The sequence below is a fragment of the Jaculus jaculus genome, chromosome 23 (genome assembly GCF_020740685.1).
Source record: "Jaculus jaculus isolate mJacJac1 chromosome 23, mJacJac1.mat.Y.cur, whole genome shotgun sequence".
Lineage (NCBI taxonomy): Eukaryota > Metazoa > Chordata > Mammalia > Rodentia > Dipodidae > Jaculus > Jaculus jaculus.
In genome coordinates, this window is record NC_059124.1 from 412,491 (window position 1) to 438,306 (window position 25,816).

Genomic DNA, 25,816 nt, shown 5'->3' on the forward strand with positions numbered 1-25,816 from the left:
CTGGGGAATTGTACCTGGGTCTCTAGACTTTGCAGGCAAGTGCCTTAACCACTAAGCAATCGCTCCAGCCTGTAGCTACTGTTCTAGATTGAATTGGTTCAGTGATACTTAGGTCCAATGAATAACTATTCCCCTTTGCCGTTTGCATGATTTCTTTTGAAGTTTCCAAGTCTATGTTTCCCAAACTATCTTGATATGGTATGTCATGCTGGGCATCATTAGGTTACGAACAATCATTCAACATTTTAAAAATCTATCTGCATTGACTACAAGTATTTGCAACAGTGTGTATTTAACGGGTGACAAGAGAAGATGTTACACAAAGCAATTATTACCTATGTTAGAAGGTAATGATTGAGTTGATGGGACAGGACCAGGCAAGAGAGCAAGAATGCACTAGACATGTTTTCTTTAATATCCTCCATCATTTTTGCTGAATGTCTTCCAATTGAACTAAATCGCCCTGGCTTGGAGGTATGCATAAACTGCACCCTGTATTTCAAAGCCATCTCTCTGAAGGCTTAGACATAAAGGGGCGATCGTTACTCTGTCCCATGATGCACTGCTTCCCCCATTGTGTCCTGAAATAGTTCTGGCCTCTTTAGCTGTCACATCTCATTGTAAACTCATAATAAGTGAATTAACATGCTGTTTTTCCATCTTCCAAATCATTAAAAAAGATGAAGTTAAGAAAGGAGGAAAATTGGCTGAAAAATTAGGAAATATATTTCTTACTCTGAAATCTACTTTACTATTGAACTTCCAAAAGGGATTATAAAACCCTGGTCACTTAATCAACTTAAAAAGACCCAGAGCTTAACACATCCAACTGTGAAATGCAAAACCTTTCGATGCAGCCAGGAACTCAAATGAAGATGGGATCGCCTGAAGTTTCTCTGTGGTAGTGCACAGAAACCCCCTCCACCCTTGGCCGTTGATGCACATCCTACCCTGATCTTATGCTTTATCTAAGATTACAACTGAGGGCTGGAGAGATGGCTTAGTGGTTAAGCGCTTGCCTGTGAAGCCTAAGCTTGATTCCCCAGGACCCACATTAGCCAGATGCACAAGGGAGCACACGCGTCTGGAGTTTGTTTGTAGTGGCTGGAGGCCCTGGAGTGCCCATTCTTTCTCTCTCTCTGCCTCTTCCTCTATCTGTCGCTCTCAACTAAATAAATAAAAATGAACAAAAAAAAATTTTAAAAAAAAGATTACAACTGAAAGTCTCACTTCCATGGTCTCTTTTCTTCCAGCAAGCCCAAGGAAGATTTCTAGACACAAATGTAAGACCAGCATCTGTGTTGATCTTTATCATTTATAAAGCACCTTCACCAAATGGCAGCGTTTATAAGCGTTCTCATAGCCCTTTTGTGATGTTGTTACTGTTTTTGGTTTACAGAGGAGTAAAGTAAGACTGAGCTACCAAAGTTCTTTCCATGTTCCAGCTCAGAAAGTGGCACAGTTAGTTTCTGGCTAGAGGTCCCTGAAACCGCAAGGCTGGCTTTTCTCCATAGGAATATACCGTGTCGTACGGTCTACCACACCAGCTCCACGCTTGGGGAGGGGCTCCAGGTGGATATTAGACAAGCCACGAAGGCAGACATAGCTGCCTTTGTTGGTTATTAGCTCATGAGCTATTGGAAAAAGGCTGAAGCTACCCAAGATTCCACTTCTTAAGCCATAAACTGAGTACTGTCAATGACTTAACACAGCCTAAGTACCTGTAATCATTTCTAGCACATCACATAACTGGTAGTGAATGGACATTGCCTTCTCTTATTACTATAACTAGCTAATCACTCTTTCTTATTTGTTTATTTTTTAAATATTTTATTTTTATTTATTTATTTGAGAGAGGGAAGAGTCAGAGAGTATGTGAGAGAGAGAATGGGCATGCCAGGGCTTCCAGCCACTGCAAATGAACTCCAAATACATGTGCCACCTTGTGTATCTGGTTAACATGGGTACTGGGGAATTGAACCTGGGTCCTGTGGCTTTGAAGGCAAGCACCTTAGCTGCTAAGCCATCCCTCCAGCCCCTAACTAATCACTCTTTCACTAAACACAGAATGACATGATTTCTGTCACAGCTGGATTAAACACTTTGGAAGTTTTGGTTACTGCTGTACCAACAGGGTTGGAATTAGGATGTATTTTGTATCTCTTAATGGTTTAATCCTCTTCTAAAGAAAGCATATAAACACCTTGCATCCAGAAGCAAGGAGGATAAATGCATTCACACACTCTCTGGTAACTTTTCACATAGAATTAGCAGGGTCAGAATTTGCTTCACTGTGTAAGAGAAGATTGACTATGAAATTTATGTTATAGAAAATTGTATACATTCTGTAATTCTACTTAGTGGTGCCTTAATTGAATTAATTTCTTGTGGACAAAATGAAAGAAAATGTTAGTCACTGTCTCTCTTAATATTCCTATTAAAACAACAACAACAACAACAAAAAAAACACAAGTCGATGTCCCGTAAGGTGACTTGTCCAAAGGCTTATTGGTTGTTTATGACCAGACCAGGCTTCTAGTCCAATGTTCTGTCTTCAAGGTGACATTCTATTTTTCTACCCTCTTACTCCACAGCTCCTGCAAAAATATGGGGAATGAGCTCACAAAAGACCTCACCTAATTGAAGTCTTGGCCTTATCTCACCCAGTCTTATATCACACGTGAGGCTCTGGCATTTCAGTGATGCTGGAGGGTAGGGAAGTCGAGAACAGCATGAGGACGGATGGGAATCAGATCAGCTCTGGCCTGCAAAGCCTCAGAAAATTCACACGGCACAGAGAACCTTTCTGATAGCACCGAGGTCAATTCTTGGGGATAATTAAAAAGTAAATAGGTCTTTCAACATCCAGAATTAGAACTGATCACAGCAGGAAGCGTCCTCAGAGATCAGCTAGCTGAAGTGTTTTCTTCTGTGAGGAAACTGAGTCTCAGGACGGAGCAAATTTGCTCCAGGTCAGAAGACAAGTCAGTGGTAAGAAGGGGACTGAAGGAGGCTTCTGGTGACCAGTCCTAGCAGGGGCAGGGTACACCATTTCCTGGGCGTTCTTCCATTTTGGTGTTTGAGAAGAATCAGTTCTCCAAAATAAAGTCCCTGTCTGAGCTAAGCCCTTGTCAAGCCCCTTCCCGGCTGAAAATAAGCCTGGGCACAAGCTTCCTCTGTGTTTCCTCAGCCCAGCTGCTCGGCTTCCTGCCCACTTCCTACCAGCAGACCAGTTACCTAAGAAGGCGGAAGGTGAGACAGTGCCGTTGCTGCGTGACACCATGACGCTGATGCCGGTCTCTATGAAGGGCACGGAGAAGTCCACCACCTCCGAGCGCTCCTCGTTGATGGTGAGCGAGCCCACCGCCATGTAGGCCCTCTTCATGACCACCTGCAGGGAAAGTCCCCATTAGAACCTTCTGGAAAGGAGGCTGGGGACATGGCTCAGTGGGTAAGGGTACTGGCTGAACCATCACCAGGGCCAGAGGGGGCCTGAGTTTGAAGCCCCGCACTGTCTAAGCAGAGGAGGTGACCATGCGCACCCGCAAACCAGTCCCGTGGGGCGTGGAGACAGGAGAATCACGGGCTCACTGGTCATCCAGTCTCATCAGCAAAAAGACAATAATAATGACACTTCTTGGTTCAGTGAGAGACTCTGTCTTAAGGAAACGACATGGAAGAGTGATGTGGGGGGGGGCACCAACACTCTCCTTTGGCCTCTGCCTGCGTGCACCCAAGGCATGTACATCTGCACCCATGGGTGCACACACTCTATAAGCACAGACAGCAATAGGAATAGTAATTAAAACAATTGCTAATAACATTCTGAAAGGCCAGGTCTACAACAAGAAAAATATGGCCCAGTGGTGATTTTCTTTGTATACAGGGAACAAGGATTATATTTACTGCTTTGTCTTTTTTTGTTGTTTGAAGTTCATAACACGAACTGTTCAAACTATTTAAACCCAACGAAACCCGTGACCACTGGGCAGCCCCGCACCCGGCCGCTCACCTCCCCGATCATGCCGTTCCAGGTTCCGTTGATCTTCTTCCCGTGCTTGCCATTGGTCACCAGGTAAAGGTCATAGGTGAACTTCACAGACTTTGAAATCTTCTTAAGGATGTCGATACAGAAGCCCTTGCAGCACTTTTTGATGTAGCCTGGCTCCTCATCTGTTTTATTCCTGGCCAGTGAAAGAGACAAAGAGCTAAGCGAGACTTTGTAAAAGAAGCAAGATAGCACTCTTTCTCACCAACACTAGGGCTGGCAAAGCCAAAGGACCCAGAGTCAGCTCCCAAGAACCAGATGCACAAGGGGGCGCACACGTCTGGAGTTCATTTGCAGTGGCTGGAGGCCCTGGCGGGCCCATTCTCTCTCTATCTGGCCCTTTCTCTCTCTCTCTCTCTCTCTCCCCCTCTCTCTCAAATAAAAAATAAATAAAATAAAACTGCTACTCTCACCATCTCACCTTCACAGTAAAGTTTATACCTGAGCGAGACGATAAATCAGATCCAGAATTCAAATATTTTTACTATCTCAATATATTGGGCTATAAATTCTCACAATTTTTAATGTTCCTTTGTAGATATATATAATATTTAATATTTGTTATATATAAAACTATAATATATGAAAAATATATATTTATTTTAATATGGAATTATATTAACCTAATATGGATATATGTAGAAATATACATTTATTATGGAATTATATGTGAAAAAATATATTTATTATGGATATATATATATGTGTATATATATATATATGTGTGTGTGTGTGTGTGTGTGTGTGTATTGAGAGAGAAAGGGTACATGTCCTAAGGGTTCCATTCAATTATCTTTTTTTTTTTTTTTACTGAATTAATGGTTTTGACCAAAACCTGAATTCAGGTTCAGAAAAGCTACCAGTTCCCAAGTGGCTTCCCATTCTCCCATCCTCACCAAACAGGTAGTATTATCCTAACTACCAGAAGCACAGATTACAGGGTTCTCCTTCCAAACCAGGACCCTACATTTCACAATGTGTAGACATGCTGGGTCAAGAAAACAAACTTCAACACCCACAGGGAAACATGAGACACCCCAAACTCACTGGGCATGCTGGCACAGGCCTTAAATCCCAGAACTAGGGAGGCTGAGGTAGGGGGACTGCTGTGAATTAAAGGCCAACCTGGGCTACAGGCAAAAAAAAATGTGGGGTTAGATACTGGCTGGCTGCCTTAGTGCATAAGGCACTTGCCTATGAAGTGTAAGGACCCAGGTTCGACTCCCCAGAACCCATGTAAGCAGATACACGTGGTGGTATATGCGCCTGGAGTTCATTTGCAGTGGCCAGAGGACCTGGTGTGCCCATTCTCACTCTCATAAATAAATGAATATGTAAATATAAAATATTGGAAGAAAAGCCCCCATAAACTTAAGGTTCTAGATGTTAAGGCTAAGCATGTTCAAGGGAATCCCAGTTCTGGCAGCAATCACCCTCTGGATGGAACCACCCATCAGATAACAGGCATACAGGGACTCCAAAGCCCACTGGCCGCTGAGGACTGGACATGGCGCCCAATGCATTCCATGCTGCAAGGGCGGGGCCATCTGCGTGCTAACAGCTGCACCTCCTGCAGCCCCCCGGCCGCCCAGAGCTGCTAGGGACGGTGTCATACTCAGAGATGATGCGTTTCTGGCAGGGGACGGTATTCCTCATGCACGTGCCGCTCAGAGGGTCCACGCTTTCCACAATGACAAATGGCGCTTCCTCCAGGGTCACGATGCTTAGGTGGTCATCCTCCTGCTCTTCCGTCTCCGGACACATGCGGGGCCACACGTAGTATTTCATCTGCAGGGACTTATCTTTCCACCGCCCCACCTGCACAAGGATGAACAAACACTCAGCAAAGCGCCCGTCGCCAGCCAGCAGCCCCCCGCCCCCCCCCAGCATCGTGACTCTGCCTGGGACGCTGTTAAATATGGCCAAAGGGGCGCAAGAGTCACGCACGGGGCAGAGGACATCACTGTAACCACACACTGGAAATGAGGGGCCACCGCGTCCAAGTCCAAGAAAACATTCCATTCAGTCACTTCCCCCGCTTTGTAAGCATTATATGAGGACCAACCATGGGCTCTGAGCGTCCTTCTAAGCCCGGTAGCTCAGAGAAGGACCTTCTGCCCTGCGGCCAAGCTCACACTGGGGGCGGAGCCCCAAACGTAAGCTGGGTGACAGCGCCCCAGGTGAGTGCGGGGAGGGAAGCACGTGCCAACAGCACTCGCATGCTTCAGATTTTGTTTGGATTTTCGAGGTAGGGTCTCACTCTAGCCCAGGCTGACCTGGAGTTCACGATGGAGTCTCAGGGTGGCCTCGAACTCTCAGCGATCCTCCTACCTCTGCCTCCCGAGTGTGGGATGAAAGGCGTGGGCCACCCCGCCCGGCTCTTAATTTTCTTTTCATGTGTTTGTTTAGTTTCATTGTTGTTCTTTCTTTTTTCCTTTCTCCATCTCGTTTTCCCTCTCTTTCTTCTTTTCTCCTTCTTTTTATCTTTCCCTCCCTTTCTCCCTCTCTCCCTTTCTTTCTACCTTCCTTCTGTCCCTCCCTCCCTTCTTTCCCCTTCTTTCTTTCCTCCCTTCCTTCCTCCTCCTTTTTCCTCTCTCTTTCATAGCCATAGCTACTAATATATTAGCGGGAGCAGCACAAAGTGTTGAAAAAGCCAGGAGAACGATTGCAGTAAACGAATTGCCTGGATGTGTTGCGCGTTATATCAGAAGTCTGGTGAACAGTACACAAACTAGGTAGATCTGAACTGAATCAAGACCAACTTGAGCTGAACCAAGATGGCCCCAGCTTGTTTGGGACGGGAGAACAGTTAGGGTTGGTGATGAGTGTATGAATCAATGCGCATCTGTATCCACTGGGCTAGGGAGAAGCCTTGGAGTGAGCCGAGACCAGACTGTGCACCCCATATCCATGAAACATCACGGCTCTAACAGGAAAGACGGGCACTCCCTCCATCACAAGTATTAGTCCTGCTGCCAATCCCCAGAAGCAATGGACAGGTCTGGGCATTTACAAGAGCCATTCATTCCTATTTTCCAAATGGAATCTGTACAGCTTCTTTGTGGTGGATTCTCCTTTCCGTTGGGCCAAAAGAGTAATGGAGAAAGAGGGAATGCTTGCCAGTTTCCTATAGCTGAGCATCTCTGGTTATCACAAGGGCTTAGGGAATTTCCCCAGTCCCTGCTTTTCTCCATGGAACGATGCTTACAGCAGACCTGGAAAGATGACAAGCTCTCAGAACTACGTACTTTAGCTACAGAAATCAGTCAGAAGCAGTGCCTTGGAAGGACGTACTAAGTTTTCGAGCAAATACGCGTGGAGTGCCATTGTGCTCACTTTGGTTTGTACCTGGTGGCTCCGTAGGTGGGGTCAGCCCCCTCCTAGCTTGTCCCACCTCGCTGGCTACTTCCGTGCTACCTGTAGGCGACACAGCACTGCCTTGTCATAGAGTGTCATTACAACATAGACAGTGACTTTGCAACCTAGGCGATCTTGTTTTCCATTTGCATAGTCTCTCTGGCATTAACCTTAGGGCTGCTTCAGAATTAGGAATTGAATCAAACGTTTGCTTTCCTGTATATGTGATGGTGCTTCTTGACCCTTCATGAGGATATGACCCATTAAACCCATCCCAAGCTGAAAATATCAGGAAGTTGAAACTACACTTCATGCCCTCCCCAACAGAACGTCATGGCCTAGTGTGTGTTATTCACCCTGGCGACTCCGTGGCTGTCTGAGGGCTGTGGCTCATTGGCATTGGCTGGCATCATGAGAAGGTTTCCTACCATGTATCACCAGCCCAGGAAAAGATCCAAATATGGCTTCTATGGAGCGCAAATCACTTTTGCATCAGCACAAAGTTGAAAAAGTATGAGTCAAGCCATCATAAAGTAGAGACTACTGAGACTATCAATTATGATTTCTCTAGACTTGATTGTGTTCCAAGTCTATTTCCCTCATGCTGTTGGCTACTTCTGAAGCAGAAATATCCAAATGGAGAAGGGAGAGAGAGCTTAGTGGTTAAGGCATGTGGTGATTTGATTCTGGTGTCCCCCATAAACTTAGGTATTCTGAACACTAGGTTCCCAGCCAGCAGAGATTTGGGAATTAACACCTCCTGGAGGCAGTGTGCTGTTGGGGGCAGGCTTATGAGTGTTATAGCCAGTTTTCCCTGGCCAGTGTTTGGCACACTCTCCTGTTGCTGTTGTCCACCTTATGTTGGCCAGGAGGTGATGTCCACCATCTGCTCATGCCATCGTTTTCCCCTGCCATCGTGGAGCTTCCCCTCGAGCCTGTAAGCCAAAAGTAAACCTTTTCCCCCACAAACTGTTCTCAGTTGGGCGATTTCTGCCAGCAATGCGTACCTAACTGGAACAAGGAACTTGCCTGTGAAGCCTCCAGGCCCCATGTAGCCACATACACAGTGACACACATGTGCACAAGGGACAGCCACAAGTCTGGAGTTCATTCGACCTGACACACCGATTCTCTCTCTCCTTACCTCTTTCTCTCTCTCTCTGTATAAGTAATAATAATCAAAATAAATATCTAAATGTTTTCCTAGACACATAGGGAAAAACCACAACCCTGGAAGCACATGACACTGAGTTCCCTCCATCCCTAAGCACCCATTATTTCTTCCACTGGTCACACCATTATTTTATGTTCAATCATGTGAGAAAGATCAGGAAGTCCTAAGGACCTATTTTTTCAGTCCCATCATCTTCCCTCAACAGTTGTTTATGATATTTCTTCTTTAAAAAATTGTTTATTTATTTATTTATTTGAGAGAGACAGATGGAGAGAGAATGGATGCGCCAGTGCCTCCAGTTGCTGCAAAGGAACTCCAGACATGTGCGCCCCTTATGCATTTGGCTAACGTGGGTCCTGGGGAATCGAGCCTCGAACCAGGGACCTTAGGCTTCACAGGCAAGCGTTTAACCACTAAGCCATCTCTCCAGCCCTGATATTTCTTCTTTTAAACCTAAATTTATTCGCTTCTGTCTTCATTGTAACCAGCCTGGCCCAAAGAGGTCCAGCAGCCCATCCTGAGGTTGCTGCCGTATCTTCTAATCTCACATGAGGTTCGCACAGGTTCTACTGTGAACCCTGCTTCCAGATGGTTTCTCAAAACACACTCTCCTCACACAATGTCCACACAAAAATTTCAACAACTTGCATCAGGACTGTGCCCAAGCAGTCCACCAGGATGGTGAAGGTCTGCGTGGCAAACCCCTCCCACCTCTGTATGGTTAACGCCACTCTCCTGAATTCTGAGTCTGTCATTCAGTGCAGAAGAGGAAGTTGTTGGCTTTGGGAATGTTCAGCACAGGTCAACTAGGGACAGATCACGACAACATGGCTGCATTTTCTTTAAGAACACATTCTGTATCTGCAGGGAAAGATGCTAGAGACACAGAACGTTGGCAGAGTTGGGCTTGACATTCTTGTGAGCGAGATGAACTACAACATGGACTGCGGCACGTGTTGCTAGACTGAAAAAGAGTTTAAAATCTGCATCTAAAAAGAGAAGAACTGATTATTGGGAACATGGAAGGAGGTTTTAATGACATGTCAGAGGACTGTGTTCTTAGAAGTGACCTACATACTGGTTTAGAAAATAAAATGGAACTGCTGTTCACGGGCTGGAGGACCAGCTCAGGGCTGAGTGTGGGTTCTCAGCATCCACGTCAAGTGGCAATGTCACGGCGCACATCTGTGACCCAGGGGCTGGAGAGGCAGAGAGGCAGAAACAATGGCAAGACTCCCTGAGGCCCAGTGGCCAGCAAGTCTAGACAAATCCCAGATTGGTGAGCTGTGGGCTCAGGGAGAGAATCTTTCTTAAAGAATAATATGAAGGAAAACAATTAATAAAGACCTCTAACATTGATCTGGGACCTGCACACAGGCACACACAACAAACACATGCACAAAAGCATGCACACCTCCATACACACATGTGACCACATACATGTGAACATCATGCACACAGGAACATGCACCACAAACACATACACATGCAATAAAGAAAAAAATAGAAGTCATATTAACAAAATTACAGATAACACAAACCTAGAGGGGACAAAAGATGCAATGCAGAATCAAGTTTGGAAGAAATAGAAAAGAACCGGGATGATGGATTGAACAAAATGGGATGAGTCTCAACAGTATTTATTCCCAAAGTCTAAAGCATTTATGATTTTTATTTTATTTCAATTTATTTTATTTAAGATATATATATAGAGAGAGAGAGGGGGCGGGTGGGAGAATGGGCATTCTAGGGCCTTCAGCCACTGCAAATGAACTCTAGACGCATTTACCACCTTGTGCATCTGGTTTTATGTAGGTCCTGGGGAATCGAACCTGGGTCCTTTGGCTTTGCAGGCCAACACTTTAATCTCTAAGCCATCTCTCTAACTCACATTTAGGGTTTTTAAAAAAGCAACTGTACTCAAAAGGAGACACTTCAATCAGCAGCAGTTTATAAAAGCTATTGTAATAATAGATGGCATACCTATAGACTCACAGTGGCATCTAGACCCTAGGATGAAGGTGGGGTATGGATAATCCTGGGTTCATCATACCCCAGCAGGAAAAACTAGGTTCTGATCCTGTAAGTCCAAGATCTACTGAATTTTTATTAAGCATGCCATTCTCCCTTCCTCAGTATCTTGTTTCTTCAGGTCCCCTCTCACATACCCTTTCTCAACTTTCTCCTAGCCCAGCTGGATTACACCTGCGTTTCATGTCCATCTGATTCAACCAACGATCACACAACAGTGTGTGACAGGCGCTGGTTTGGGTGCTAGAGATAACAGGGCCGTGTGATGTTGACTGGGGCGCCGAAACGTGCCAGGCACTGACCTTGTAACAATAGCAATCATCATCGCCTTTAACCTGCATCACAGATTCCCCAATCAGTGTCTCATTCGACAGGGGGTTCGAGGCTGTCTCTGAGATGTGCAGATAAGTGAGTGCTTAGTAAGGACCAGAAGCTGAGTCTCTGAGCTCGGATTCTGCCCTGCATGTTGCTGGGATTCTCTGACAGTAAATGAATAAGGCGTGATTATGTCCTCAAAGGACAGTTCGACAGGGAGAGGCTTGATTGACAACCTCAGCGAGGCTGTGGCAGTCACCCTCACAGAAGGTCGAAGTAAACAGGCTGGCGTTCAGAGAAGAAGTGATCATTTTTTTTGGAAAAGGTCAGGGAAGAGCCTCACAGTGCCCTTGATTTTTTAGCTGGGCCTTAAAACTCGAGTGACAGCTCCTGAGGTAAGAGCTCTGCATTCCTTGAGCCAGCTCAGGTCTTCCTCGTAATGTCCTGCCAATGATCACCACCCAGAGACGTCCCATCACCCTGGAAAATCAACTTGACTTGATTGGACCCGTCATGGACCCCATGCAGCTGGTGAACGCTGCAAACCAGAGCTTCCTCCGTGCTCCCTGCCCCAGCCGGGAGGCACTTACCAGCTCACCATGCCCTGAATAACATCACTCGCAGTGGACTAAAAGAATCAACTCTGGATGGAGAGATGGCTTAGCAGTTAAGGTGCTTGCTTGCAAAGCCTAAGGACCCATGTGTGACTCTCCAGATCCCATGTAAGCCAGATGCTATGGACTTCTGGCTTCTTTTTTCTTTGCAAATATTTCTGGTGATTAATCTTCTGACCTAAGTTCTTAATGTGTCTCTTGAGCATTTCAGAGGAGATGGGCACAACTCTCAAACTTTCTGCCCTTTACGGTTTCACACCTGTAACAATGGGTCAGCAGATGTCTATGGTGCCTTCCTGATAATTTCATAGTTCCATGTTCTGGGCAGGAACTCTGCACACATTGCCTACAAGTAGCATTCCAAGGCAGAGATGTCCTTGTTGATCATTTCTTCTGAGGTGCCTTATAGCAGATTCATTTGTCGTTAGCCATGGAATTTATCCCCTCTCCTTGTTTCCTCAAGGGTGACCACAAGAAGGAAAGATAAATTCATGGTGGAATAACAGAATAAACTCTGGCTGGAGAGATGGCTTAGCGGTTAAGGCACTTGCCTGTGAAGACTAAGGACCCATGTTTGACTCTCCAGATCCCATGTAAGCCAGACACACCTAGGTGAGGCAAGCACAAGGTTGCACATGCCCACTAGGTGGCACAAGCATCTGGAGTTTGATTTCAGTGGCTGAGGGCTGGGTGTGCCAATTTCCTCTCCTTCTGTCTCTGTCTCACTCTCTCTAAAAAATAAATGAGTAAGTAAATGAATAAATATTTAAAAAAGAAGGCAACTGATGGAAAGAACAAGGTGTGTTTTATGCAATTCTTCAAGAGGAAAGAAGCATGGGAAACATGACAAATGGAAAAGTTTTGAAAGAGCAATGAATAGTGAACAGAGAGAGGTAGAGAGGCCCTGGTAAGACTCTGAGAGAAATCTGGAACCCTCGTCTAAGAGTCTTAAAAGGTGTGAGTATATAATCCTGGAAATGAAGAGAGTGACAGGAAATAATATAACTGGAGCTATTTCAGGGAAAATCTAAAGTGAAAAACAGAACAAAGAATTTTATAGTCAAGATTAAAATATCATGGTAAATAAAACCTTAAAAATATCTAGAATGTCTGTAAAGCACTTTGAGTTTCTCAGAGATAAGCACTAAACAAACATCATTACCACAAGTACATTTAACAGCAACATCTGTCTATTAAAAAAAATCCAGTTATCTCCCATATTCACATTTAAAAAGATCTCCTGAGTACCCAAATCATGTTCTCAAGAGAGCATTGAAAAATTTCTTTGCTTAGTTTTCTCAGAATAATGTAGAGTGATTTTTTTTTGGGGGGGGGGGCAGCTTAGCTGGGAAGTTCTCAAAAGGAACTGTACCTGAAAATCTACAGCACATCACAGTAGACCTGGCCCATGAGAACTGCTAGGGACCCAGTCTACGGTGATTTTAGACTTTACAGGTCCTCCTTTTGCTAACAGATTTCAGCCATGGCTGCCAGTGGAATTGGCACCGATGAACACCCAGACAGAGCCCACACCGGAGGGAAGATCGCAGGGAGCTTGCTCCTCTCTGAAAGCCCAGGTCTGTCCCTTCACCATGGACCGTGGATATGCCTAGCGCAGGGCTAGTGTCATCGAGGGAAGAAGGGACAAGAGACCCGGCCAGCACTGATTTCAGGCTACTCTCTACACAGATAAGCAAAGGACACCGATTTCCCTGGGCTGCCTCTCTCACTGTCACAGAAAAGTCACTGTTTAAGATCCTGGAACAAAAACACTTATTGGAGCCTTTCTAGGTGTCAAAGGTTATTTGTTTTTTCAAAAGTCAAAGTGTTTTTGTTTCTTGCTTGAGATGACAAGTGAGTCCAACATGAAGCTCTTGCATGTTTTAAGCCTTTGTCTGACGTTTAAAATGGACAACTTAAAACTACATATTATTTTCTCTGAGCAAGCAGGAAGCAGTCTCTGCAAAGTAGCTGACTTCTGTGTTTTTTTTTTTCTTCCCAAAGAGGTAGCAAATCTATCCACTCTCCCTCAAATCCCACCTTACTGCTGTCCCAGGCATTCCTGGGACCTTTGGCCTTCACTCATCTGTAACGCTGGCTTCTGCAGGAGTCCGTCATTCCGCTCAATCTTTCGTTTTCTGCAAGCATGCCCACTTGCGGCTGTCATCTATCTATCTATCTATCTATCTATCTATCTATCTATCTATCTATCATCTATCTATCTATCCATCATCTATCTATCTATGTATCTATCTATCTATGTATCTATGTATCTATCTATGTATCTATGTATGTATCTATCTATCTATCTATCTATCTATCTATCTATCTATCTATCTATCTATAATCTACCTATCTATGTATCTATGTATCTATCTATCATCGATCTATCTACTTACCTACCTACCTATCTATTTACCTATCTACCTATCATACTCTTTCTCTCTCTCCTTTTTATTTTTTATTTTTTTGAGGTAGGGTCTCACTCTAGCCCAGGCTGACCTGGAGTTCACTACATAGTCTCAGGGTGGCCTTGAACTCACAGCAATCCTTGTACCTCTGCCTCCCTAGTCCTGGGATTAAAGGTGTGTGTCACCATGCAGGGTCTACTATCTCTTAAAACCAAGTAAACATTATATTGTATGTCTATCTGCTTCCTGTACCCCTCCAAACATACATCTACATGTGCACACAGAAGGAGATGGGTGTGACTGTGCATGGGTGTCCACACATGTGTCTCCCAAATCGTGTGAATGTTTATCTACCACTTGCTTTTCCCCTTTCATTATACAAACTTCAGACTTCCTTCCCATTGACCAAGCAGCTGACCTAACTCTTTTGTTGTTGTTGTATTTTTATTTTATGTTTTTTTTCAAGGTGGGGGTCTCACTCTAGCCCAGGCTGACCTGGAATTTACTATGTAGTCTCGGGCAATCCTTCTACCTGTACCTCCTGAGTGCTGGGATTAAAGGTAGGTGCCACCATGACCAGTTTATGTATTATTTATTTGCGAGCAGAGAGAGAGAGAGAGAGAAAGGAAGAAAGAAAGAGAGAGATTGATTATGGGTGCTCCAGGGCCTCTTGCCTCTGCAAACCAACTCCAGACACTGCCGCTTTGTGTATCTGGGTTTACTGGGTTCTATGTATTTGAACCTGGCCCATCAGGCTTTGCAAGCAAGTGCCTTTAGCCACTGAGCCATCTCTCCAGCCCAGGAATCCCTATTTTCAATCCCTAGTAGTGAGGGGCAAACGTTATCTTTGATTTATTTGCCTAGCTTCAGATATTTGTCTACGACAGGGGATAGAAAGGGCCAGCGGGGAATGCGTCCGGCCACTGCAGACCATCTCCAGCCTCACCTATGAGTACCAGCATAGTCCCCATAAATTAACACTTGGGATATTTAAACACTCACACATCTTGTTATTTCTGAAGCATCAATTTTCAGTACTGGAAAAAAAAAAAACCAGAACAAGAGGATGTGGCTGGCTGAGGATGCGCACACTTACGAATGCCCTTCATGCCGCCGGACTGCCCGGACTGCGGTCAGCAGGCCACAAGCGCCCCGGCTCCCGTTGTCACCGGCACCCATGTTTGCACCCCGTGAAATGCTTGCCAATCCGAGGAATGAAACATTGTATCTGACTGCTCTAATTTTCATCTCTGACTCACGGTGAGCTCAAGCATTTTCCCCACATCTGCTAGCCATTTAGACTTTCCTCTTTTACCCTCTGGTCACATCTTCTCCCCATTTTCCTTGGGTTGTTTTTCTATCTTATCTGTTGGTGGGAAGAGCTTCTGACACTCTATGATAGCAACTCTGTCCCTTACATATGCTCAGCAATTGCTCCCACCCTTATATTTGTCTTTGGGCTATTTAGAGTCTTTTAAAAAAAAGTATTTATTTATTTATTTGAGAGAGATAAAGAGGCAGAGAGAGAATGAGAGAGCAAGAAAGAGAGAGAGAGAGAACAAGAATGGGTGTGCCAGGGTCTCCAGCTGCTGCAAATGAACTCCAGACACATGTACCTCCTTGTGCATCTGGCTTATGTGGACCCTGGGGATTCAAACCTGGGTCCTTTGTCTTTGTAGGCAAGTGCCTTAACTGCTAAGCCATCTCTCCAGCCCTGGGGTCTTTTTTTTCTGTGCACTAAATTTTAACTTGGTCTTTCTTTTGAAGTAAAATATGTTTTAAAAACTTTTTTGGTGGGGCTGGAGAGATGGCTTAGGGGTTAAGGGCTTGCCTGTGAAGCCTAAGGACTCACTCCAGTTTGAGGCTCAATTCCCCAGGACCCATGTTAGCCAGATGCCCAAGGGGGCGCATGCATCTGGAGTTCGTTTGCAGTGGCTGGAGGCCCTGGCGCGCCCATTCTCTGTCTCTCTCTATCTGCCTTATTCTCTCTCTGTCACTCTCAAATAAATAAATTTTTTTAAAAAACTTTTTTGGTTTTAGACAATGTCTCACTGTCCTAGAACTCGTGATCCCCTACAGCAGCCTCCCAAATCCTTGTATTTACAGGTGTTGGCCATTGGACCTGGCTCAAAATTGACTTTTTAAATAGTCTTTGGTATTCGTGTGTGTGTGTGTGTGTGTGTGTGTGTGTGTGTGTGTCAGGGTCTGCTATATCCCAGGCTGAACTCCAACATGCTCTATAGCAAGGCTGGCCTTGAATTCCTGATCCTCCTGTCTCCACCTCTCAATTACCAACTTGCAGGTGTGGACCAACTCACCTTGCTTGGTGCCCTCTCTTATTCTGTCCTTTTATTTTGATTATCTAATTTATTTATTTGTAAGAAGAGAGAGAGTACACAAAAGCAAGTTAGGGCTTCCAGCTGTTACAAATGAACTCCAGCCATGGGTACCGGGGAATTGAACCCAGGTCGTTAGGCTTTGCAGGCAAGCACCTTAACTGCTGAGCCATCTCTCCAGCCTCTCCTTTTTTTAAAAAAAAATTTTTATTTATTTATTTGAGAGTGACAGACACAGAGAGAAAGACAGATAGAGGGAGAGAGAGAGAATGGGCACGCCAGGGCTTCCAGCCTCTGCAAACGAACTCCAGACGCGTGCGCCCCCTTGTGCATCTGGCTAACGTGGGGCCTGGGGAACCGAGCCTCGAACCGGGGTCCTTAGGCTTCACAGGCAAGCGCTTAACCGCTAAGCCATCTCTCCAGCCCCAGCCTCACCTTTTTAATGCAAGCTCCCACAATGCCCCTGTTGATCTTCTCAGACTACCTTTGCACATAGTTGTTTTTTTTTTTTATGTTCTGAGTGTGCCAGAATGCAGTTCTGTCCTCTGTTATTCTACAGTCTTCCCTCTCCTGCATACTTTTGTCCACATGGAGGCCAGACTGTTCTATATTTCTGGAATATTCTACCCCTTTCTCTGCTCTTCTCAGGCACCACCACTTCCTTCCATGATAACCATCCTCATCCCTGATCACACTAGCCCGGGAAGAAAAAGGAAGTTGTTTATTTTTTATCTTCCATACAGCTTTTGGGACTCAACCTCTGCCTTTGGCTATCACGTTAAAATATGAGTCTTCTTCCGATATGATATGCACATTCACAACCCTGCAGGATTTCAAGGGTGGGGACTGAAGCATTTCCCGCCCCTTGCACTGGCTTGTCCAGCGTGTTCTCAGTCAAACTGCTCCGGCTGTCTTTGCATGCGAAGGCTGGTGCTCACAGACATCAGCTCCTTCTGCTTTCTGCCAGCCTTTCTGGTGAGGACAACGCTGCCCTGTGAGGACCCAGTTCGCAGAGAGTCCCCATTACGTATCAGGGTGCGCTCTGCCGCAGCGAGCTTCTAACAAGGCGATGCGCAGCCTGACGCGCCATCCCCTACTCATTTGCATACCCAGTCACGGCTAGGCTCAGGAATCTAGAGTTTGAAAAATGAGTTTGAAAATCATTTCCATATTTAAATTTGATCCATGACTGCCTTTGGCCTGTTACTGCTTTGCCATTTATTTATTAAGCTGGAGTCTGGTGGCTCTGGGCCCATGGGCAGAAGGGAGGGTCGCCCCTCCTGCCATTCTTGCCTGGATCTGTGCGGCCCTCTCAGGGGACACCTAGACTTCAGGGGTCATCGCTGGCCTCCGATGCTGCCTCTCCGAGAGTGCCCTGCGCTCCCTGGAGCGGTGCGTGCCCCCTGTACCTGTTGGCTGACCACCACACTGTGCATGATCCCTGCTGACCACTGCTCCTTCCTTTGTGGCTCCAACTCTGGAACGTGAAGGAAAGGAGAGCTGGGCGAGGTGAAGCAGGTGCCAGGAACAAAAGCTGTTGATTCCCCTGGTACTGGACAGCTGGCACTGGTCATTTCAGATACCACCCCCAGCAGAGATGCGGTGATGCTATGGTAATTGCAGCTATTAAGCCCCGGGCCAATGCCAGACAGCTCGCACAGGGTCTCGTCACTTCACTGTCCCTAACTCCCCCAAAGGTAGATTTCTCTAGGTCCCCACAACATACGCCGAAAAACATGCAGGTCATTTCCCTGGTCTGTTTGGCTCTAGAAACCAATACTTCTTTTATTGTGCCAGGGTTACACAAGAATCTGACATCATTATTCCTTACAACCCTGCAGTGATCGGGGGGAGAGAGAGAGAGAGATGAGTCAGTTTCAGCCCCATTTCCTCCCTCAGCCCCTCCGTCCAGCCTTCCAGGAGCCATGATGGCTGTGGAGAATGAGGTCTTGGTAAGTGGCAATTGAAGTTCATGGTGTAGCAAGTGATGTGCTAGTTGACCATTGGTGAGTTTATTTCTCTATACCTGCTTTATAGTTGTTTTTACAAGCATTTAATATTTTTCTCCTTAACCCCTTACCTTCTCATTATTACTATTAAAAATAATAATGAGGCTGGAAGGATGGCTTAGCAGTTAAGGCATCTGCCTGCAAAGCCAAAGGACTCAGGTTCTATTCCCCAGGACCCACGTTAGCCAGATGCACAAGGGGGCACACACATCTGGAGTTTGTTTTCAGTGGCTAGAGGCTCTGGTGCACCCATTCTCTGTCTCTTTCTCTGTCAAATAAATAAATAAAAATAAAAACTAAAAAAAAAAAAAAGAATGAACCAGGCGTGGAGGCCCATGCCTTTAATCCCAGCACTCAGGAAGCAGAGGTAGGAGGATCGCAGTGAGTTGAAGGCCAGCCTGAGACTACAAAGTGAATTCCTGGTCAGCCTGGGCTAGAGTAAGACCCTACCTAAAAAAAAAAAAAAAAAAAATCTCTAATAATGTGCTTCATTCTTCCTTCTAAAATCTTGGTTTTCAAGTAGCAAGGGGGAACGCTAAGCATATTGTAACCTCTCAAGCTCCCAACTCTGTTTCAAAATGTCAGGGCAAATTGCATGCAATTCTTATGATTTCATTCAGTATTTTTATTCAGGTAAATAGAAGCAGAAATCATAGGAATAAAAAAATGCTACTATTTATTCTGACTTTACCAAAGGCTTTGAATCCAGTGAATGTCATGGAGTCAGGTGCTGTCCCGCCATATTCCCCTCCCTGGGTCAAGACAGCTGTTCTATAATGGGCGTTACCTCCTTCACACCACAGCAGGCACCCCTTAAGTAGTTTGCTATCAAGACTCAGAGAGGTGGAGGGAGAGAGTCAAGGTGTGTTTTCCTTCCTGGTTCAAGGACTTAAATCCTCCCACGCCCCCAACATGCCATATATAAAAAGCCAGTCCTCAGAGTCCACTTGTAAGAATTAGAAAAGCTAAGCTGAGGGCTGGAGAGATGGCTTAGCGGTTAAGCGCTTGCCTGTGAAGCCTAAGGACCCCGGTTCGAGGCTCGGTTCCCCAGGTCCCACGTTAGCCAGATGCACAAGGGGGCGCACGCGTCTGGAGTTCGTTTGCAGAGGCTGGAAGCCCTGGCGCGCCCATTCTCTCTCTCTCCCTCTATCTGTCTTTCTCTCTGTGTCTGTCGCTCTCAAATAAATAAATAAATAAATACATAAATAAAATTTAAAAAAAAAAAGCTAAGCTGAGAGCAGGAGAGATGGCTTAACAGTTAAGGTGCTTCTCTGCAAAGCCTAAGGACCCAGGTTCGATTCCACAGGACCCATGTCAGCTGGATGCACAAGGTGGCGCATGCGTCTAGAGTTCCTTTGCAGTGGCTGGAGGCCTTGGCGTAACTATTCGCTCTCTCTCTCCTGTTTCTCTCTCTCTCTCTTTCTTTTTTTCCTTTCCTTTTTTTTGTTTTTGTTTTTCTTTTTTGTTGTTGTTGTTTTTTATTTATTTATTTATTTGAGAGCCACAGGCAGAGAGAAAAAGAGGCAGATAGAGAGAGAGAGGAAGAATGGGCACGCCAGGGCCTCCAGCCACTGCAAACAAACTCCAGACACGTGCGCTCCCTTGTGCATCTTGCTAATGTGGGACCTGGGGAATCAAGCCTTGAACCGGGGTCCTTAGGCTTCACAGGCAAGTGCTTAACCACTAAGCCATCTCTCCAGCTCTGCTTTGGTTTTTTGAGGTAGGGTTTCACTCTAGTCCAGGCTGACCTGGAATTCACTATGGAATCTCAGGGTGGCTTCGAACTCACCATGATCCTGCTACCTCTGCCTCCCGAGTGCTGGGATTAAAAGCATATGCCACTACGCCTGGCATTCTCTTTCTTAAATATATATATATATATATATTTGAATTAAATATATATTTGATTAAGTATTAAAATATATTTAAAATATATATACATACACATATGTATATATATACACACACATTTGTATATCTATATATCTAAATCACTATCTATATATATATCAGAGGTCACAGTATGCTTAGCATTTCCCCTTGCTACTTGAAAAGCAAGATTATGTTTTTAGAAGGAAGAATGACGCACATTATTAGAGATTAATATATATATTATATATATAAATGTGTGTATATATATATATATATATACACACACACATATGCACACATATATAAGCTAAGTTGAGAGCTGACAGCTAAGTTCTGCCTTCTCCCCAGAGTAAATCCTCCCAGAAGCCCACAACCCTCTGGAACACCTGAGTCCTGAGGGTCATGCAAGACCCTCCTTGAGGGATCCCTTGCTCTAAGTACCAACTTCCTGTTCAACTTTGCCTGTGGGATTTGACCATTACCACATGGGGCCCTCGCCCAAGGCTGTGGCTGACTGACGGGTCACGGATAGGCCCTGAGGAGCCTGTCTAACGTTCCTTGAGAAGCAGGTCACAGGCTACAGGCATTGGTGTAACCTGTCATCAGGTCCCCTTGGCATTTCTTCTCACTTTTACCTTCAGATGACAATTGAAGGAAGAACAAAAGTGCATGACGTTGGTCCCCTCTAAACTATGACTTCCTGGGTTTGAGTACCATCGTGGCCAAGTGTTCACTGGCAGTCAAGGCATTTCTTTCTTTTTTTAAAATTTTTTGTTTATTTATTTATTTATTTGAGAGCGACAGACACAGAAAGACAGATAGAGGGAGAGAGAGAGAGCATGGGCGCGCCAGGGCTTCCAGCCTCTGCAAATGAACTCCAGACACGTGAGCCCCCTTGTGCATTTGGCTAACGTGGATCCTGGGGAACCGAGCCTCGAACTGGGGTCCTTAGGCTTCACAGACAAGCGCTTAACTGCTAAGCCATCTCTGTAGCCCGCTGGCAGTCATTTCTATATGCATGAAACCACGCATGAATCCATGCATTGACTGCACCTCCTTCTGACGCGTGGTGTTAAGCGCCCAGGCTTTGATGCCAGGAAGGGCTACCTGGAGTCCCTGCGTTGCCACTGCTGCCCGGGCTTGACGCTGCTCCTGGTGCCCAAGCCTTCACGTTCTATACTGCGGGTAATTGCCAATCTGTTTACCAACACGCCATTCCCCTGGCTCTGTCTTGTAACTCATTCTTCTCCTTCATCTCTCCTTTGTTCAGCATCTCCCTTCCCAACCAACTGTTCCATCCTCAATTCCAGCCACGAGGTCCCGGTGAAGTTACTGCTGTTATCCCAAGTCCCAAGCTACCCCAGACCTAGTGAGATGGATGAGATGTGAGGTAACGGTCGTGAAGTCTGCATAGTTCTTCCCAAGCTGAACCATGCTCCCACTCTGAATTTTGCTGCGATATTCCAATATTCTTATGATAAATTTATCTTTTTTTTAGATTTGTTTGTTTATTTTTATTTATTTATTTGAGAGCGACAGAGAGAGAAAGAGGCAGAGAGAGAGAGAAAGAATGGGCGTGCCAGGGCCTCCAGCCACTGCAAAGGAACTCCAGATGTGTGCGCCCCCTTGTGCATCTGGCTAACATGGGTCCTGGGGAATGGAGCCTTGAACCAGGGTCCTTAGGCTTTACAATGCTCAACCGCTAAGCCATCTCTCCAGCCCAAATTTATCTTTTATTTAAGGTAGTTTACATAGTTTATCTTAAAAATTTTGTAATGTTTTTATTTATTTATGTATTTATTTATTAGAGACAGAAGGAGAGAGAAAGAGAGAGAGAGGAAGGGAGACAGACAGCGGGCACACCAGGGTCTCTAGCCACCACAAACGAACTGCAGATGCATGTGCCACCATGGGCATCTGGCTTACGTGGGACCTGGAGAATTGAACCAGGTCCTTAGGCTTCTCAGGCAAGTGCCTTAACCACTAAGGCATCTCTCCAGCCCTAGTTTATTTATTTTTATTATTTATTTATTTAATTTGGTTTTTGGAGGCAGGGTCTCACTCTAGCTCAGGCTGACCTGGAATTAACTATGTAGTCACAGGGTGACCTTGAGCTCATGGTGATCCTCCTACCTCTGCCTCCCGAGTGATTAAAGGTGTGCGTCACCACGCCCAGCTCCTAGTTTATTTATTTATTATTTATATAATCAAAACAGTCCTCATAATGTATTGTTTATTTCATCTGTACATAGCAGCAGATAACTGTAACTTTCTTCATGGGGTTTGGGTGAACATTAAATGGAATAATACCCATAAAAATGCCCTGCAGGATGCCAGGGACATGGCGGGCACAAAGCAAGTGACAGTGGCCGTGTGAGGGGCAAGCAGCATTGACCATCGCCAACTTTTCAGGAGCATCTCAAGGGCCGGGAGGCAGGCTGAGTCTCGAGTGACAGGCAGAGTCTGTGGCCTTTGTCAGACAAGACATCCCAGCCTGGGGGGCGGGCAGGGAGAGCGGAGTTGGGGAGACCTTCCACTTAGCTCTCAGTCTTGACTTGGGCGGGGCCAACCCAGTAGAGTTCCCGTGAGGCCCGTGGTGACTGCGGCTGGGTCCTGCGCCCAGCCCAGGCTTTGCGGCGGTCGCTTGACAGTCGCAGAGTCTACAGCGGCAGCCAGCCTCGCTCAGCAGGTCACTTGGCATCGGCTAAGTCTTGGCCCGCAGGCTCTAGGCTGCTGCCAGGACCAGCTACTTGCGGGCTTTCCACCTTCTACTCCTTCTACTCCCCGTGTTTCTCTGCACAAATCCAGTACCCAAAGCTCACGAGCAGAAGTTTCCTGAAAGCGCCCCGCCTACCCAAGCAAAGCAAGCGGCCGAGACAGGCCTTGGACGCAGGTAGCCTGATACCAGAGCCTGTGTCTTTTCCCTTTCCTCACGCAGCCTTAAAGGACAAGTGAGGCCCGCGGAATGCAGACAGCAGTGAGCGATTTGCAACAACAGCTCATCTGTCCGGTCCTTTGTAGCAGCGATGCACCTCACACCTGCTGCAGCGCTGGGTGGCTTAGTGTCCAAAGCAGTGGCAGGAGGAATTCCCCCGAAGAGACACAGCATCTCCATCCAGAAAGTTGTCACTGGAGACCTCTTTGAGCCAGAGGTGATGTCACAGTTTTTCAAAAGACGCTGATCCCCCCAGCCAGTTCTTCCCCTGGCCCCCCCAACGTATCTTATCACACCCTCCTTCACGGACCTCCTCTGAATTTCAAGTTTTCAACATGTGCCAAGAAGAGTTTCCTTTAAAATATTCAGAGGTCTGCCCATAGATCTCAGACACCCTGGACGATCACGACTTTCAAGTATTCCTCAAGCTGCTAATGAAACGAGATGCAAATTGCTGCACATTTAATAATCCAACCAAACTAGCCAAATCAGGTTCTCATGCAGAGTTTTCAGAACTGGAAAATGTAGCCAGCCCGGTGCAGGACCTCATCCGCCGAGTGTGCGGAGAGCTGTTTTTATCACTGTTCTCACAAAAGTGTCAAGCAGAAAGTAATGGGAAACGTTCTGGAGAAGGGACGTATTGCATAAGTGGGATGACATTGTTTTTCAGACCATGCATCCGAATGTAAACACAGATAATTACAAATGTGCTTTCTGGGACAGGGAAACCGCAGCATCGAAAGTGTGAAAATCCAGAAGAGCAAGATGTTAGGCTGTGAATATAGACGAAAAGGAACAGGGTGTGCATGTGGAAAAGCCACGAGAAGAATTACAGAGGCACTAATGGAGCTCAAGTGGAAGAGGTCAAAAGTAAATTTAGTTAGTTAGTTAGTTTTGGTTTTTCAAGGCAGGGTTTTGCTTTAGGCCAGGCTGATGAAGCCTGGCTAAGATTAATTTTTTTTTAAATATTATAATTTTAGAAGACAAGACCAGAGATATAAGGGGGAGGGTGATCTTGAAAAGTGTATGTCCAGGAAGCCCCTAGTGTTCAGAGTGAGACTTGCTCCAACCTTAGTTCTCAGCTCAGGCAGAATCGCCATGGAGAAGCCTCTGTTTACCGTGACCCTAGGCTGCATTAAGGGATAAAATACGCTGCCTTGGCACCTCCAAAATACTCTGTTTGCTTCTCAGCCACTGAACTTGCTGTGGCACTGGTATTTCATTGCTATGGATCTGGTCTCCTCCAGTATACTAGATGTTGGCCAAGGACTGATTTCCTTCCTTCCTTCCTTCCTTCCTTCCTTCCTTCCTTCCTTCCTTCCTTCCTTCCTTCCTTCCTCTCCCTCCCTCTCTCTCTCTCTCTCTCTTTTTCTCAGAGGAAGATAGAGAGATAAAATTGGTACACTAGGGCCTCTAGCCACTGCAAACAAACTCCAGACACATGTACCACCATGCACATCTGGCTTATGTGGGTACTGGGGAATAGAACCTAGGTCCTTAGGCTTTGCAGACAAGTGCCTTAACCACTAAGTCATCTCTCCAGCCCTTTCTTCTTCTTTAACACATATTTTTATTTATTTATTTATTTATTTATTTATTTATTTATTTATTTATTTGACAGAGAAAGAGGGAGGGAGGGAGAGAGAATGGGTGCACCAGGGCCTCCAGCCACTGCAAACGAACTCCAGATGTGTGCACCCCCTTGTGCATCTGGCTAACGTGGGTCCTGGAGAATCGAAACTGGGTCCTTTGGTTTTGCAGGCAAGTGCCTTAACCACTAAGCCATCTCTCCAGCCCCTTTTCTTCTTTTTAATGTATGTGTGTATATGCATATGAGTGCATACATGTAGAGGTCAGAGGAAAGGCTTGGGTGTCATTCCTAGGAATATAGATATATATACATCTAGGTACAGATACAGATATAGACAGATAGAGATAGAGGTAGATATAGAGATGATAGAGATAGAGATAGAGATATCTCTCATTGGCCTGGAGATCAACAATTAGACTGGCCAGGGATCCTTCTTGTCCTTCACCTTAGAGTTGGGATTAGAAGTGTGTACCACCATGCGTGGCTTACCCATGGGTTCTGGGATCAAATTCAGGTCTTCATGCTTGCAAGGCAAGCACTTTACTGACTGAGCTGTGTCCCGAGCCCCTATTTTCTTACATCCCTAATGCCAGACATAGGGAAGGTAGAAACGGTGGGGAAGGATCCCGTGGTGGGCACGAAATAAATATTAGCCAGACAAATGAGCAACTGTCATCTCAAAAGATGAACTTTCTCCTCTTGCTTTTATACAACCTCTGGCGTGTTGAGTTTGGCACTGTGCCTTGCTTAGCTAGTAGGACATCACAAAATAAGACAAGTACAGAATGGATGAGTGACTCTGCAACGCGGTCTGTCCCCTTGGGATGTTACCGGCATGGCGGAAGACCCTTGGCCAGAATCCTTGAGTCAACACACAGAATGGTACACTGGCAGCCTGTACCAACAGCAGACATGTGACTGCGGGCATTTTCATTAGACTGGGTTTAGCTGCTAGGTGAGCCAGCAGATGAGTGAGGCATGGCGAAACGAACCTGCCCTGGAACACCCAGCTAATCCTGGCTCACACTGATGACTGAGAAAAGACGGGGAAAAGCCCTGCATTATTTCAAGGCATCAAATTTCGTGGGGGTCCTTGCACAGCAGAAATTGCCTGAGGTACATC

General features: G+C 45.7%; 1 protein-coding gene across 5 annotated transcripts in view; it reads right to left on the reverse strand.

Annotated features, from left to right (window-relative positions):
* The window catches only part of Grin2b (glutamate ionotropic receptor NMDA type subunit 2B), a 632,026-nt gene that overhangs the window by 64,999 nt on the left and 541,211 nt on the right, over positions 1 to 25,816 (reverse strand). For all 5 annotated transcript variants that reach the window (XM_045139704.1, XM_045139703.1, XM_045139702.1 and 2 more), the window contains 3 exons: positions 5,664 to 5,866; positions 4,013 to 4,184; positions 3,238 to 3,391 (listed from right to left, as the gene is read on the reverse strand). In XM_045139704.1, coding sequence (XP_044995639.1) covers positions 3,238 to 3,391; positions 4,013 to 4,184; positions 5,664 to 5,866 — 529 coding nt within the window. The remainder of the gene's footprint in view (positions 1 to 3,237; positions 3,392 to 4,012; positions 4,185 to 5,663; positions 5,867 to 25,816) is intronic.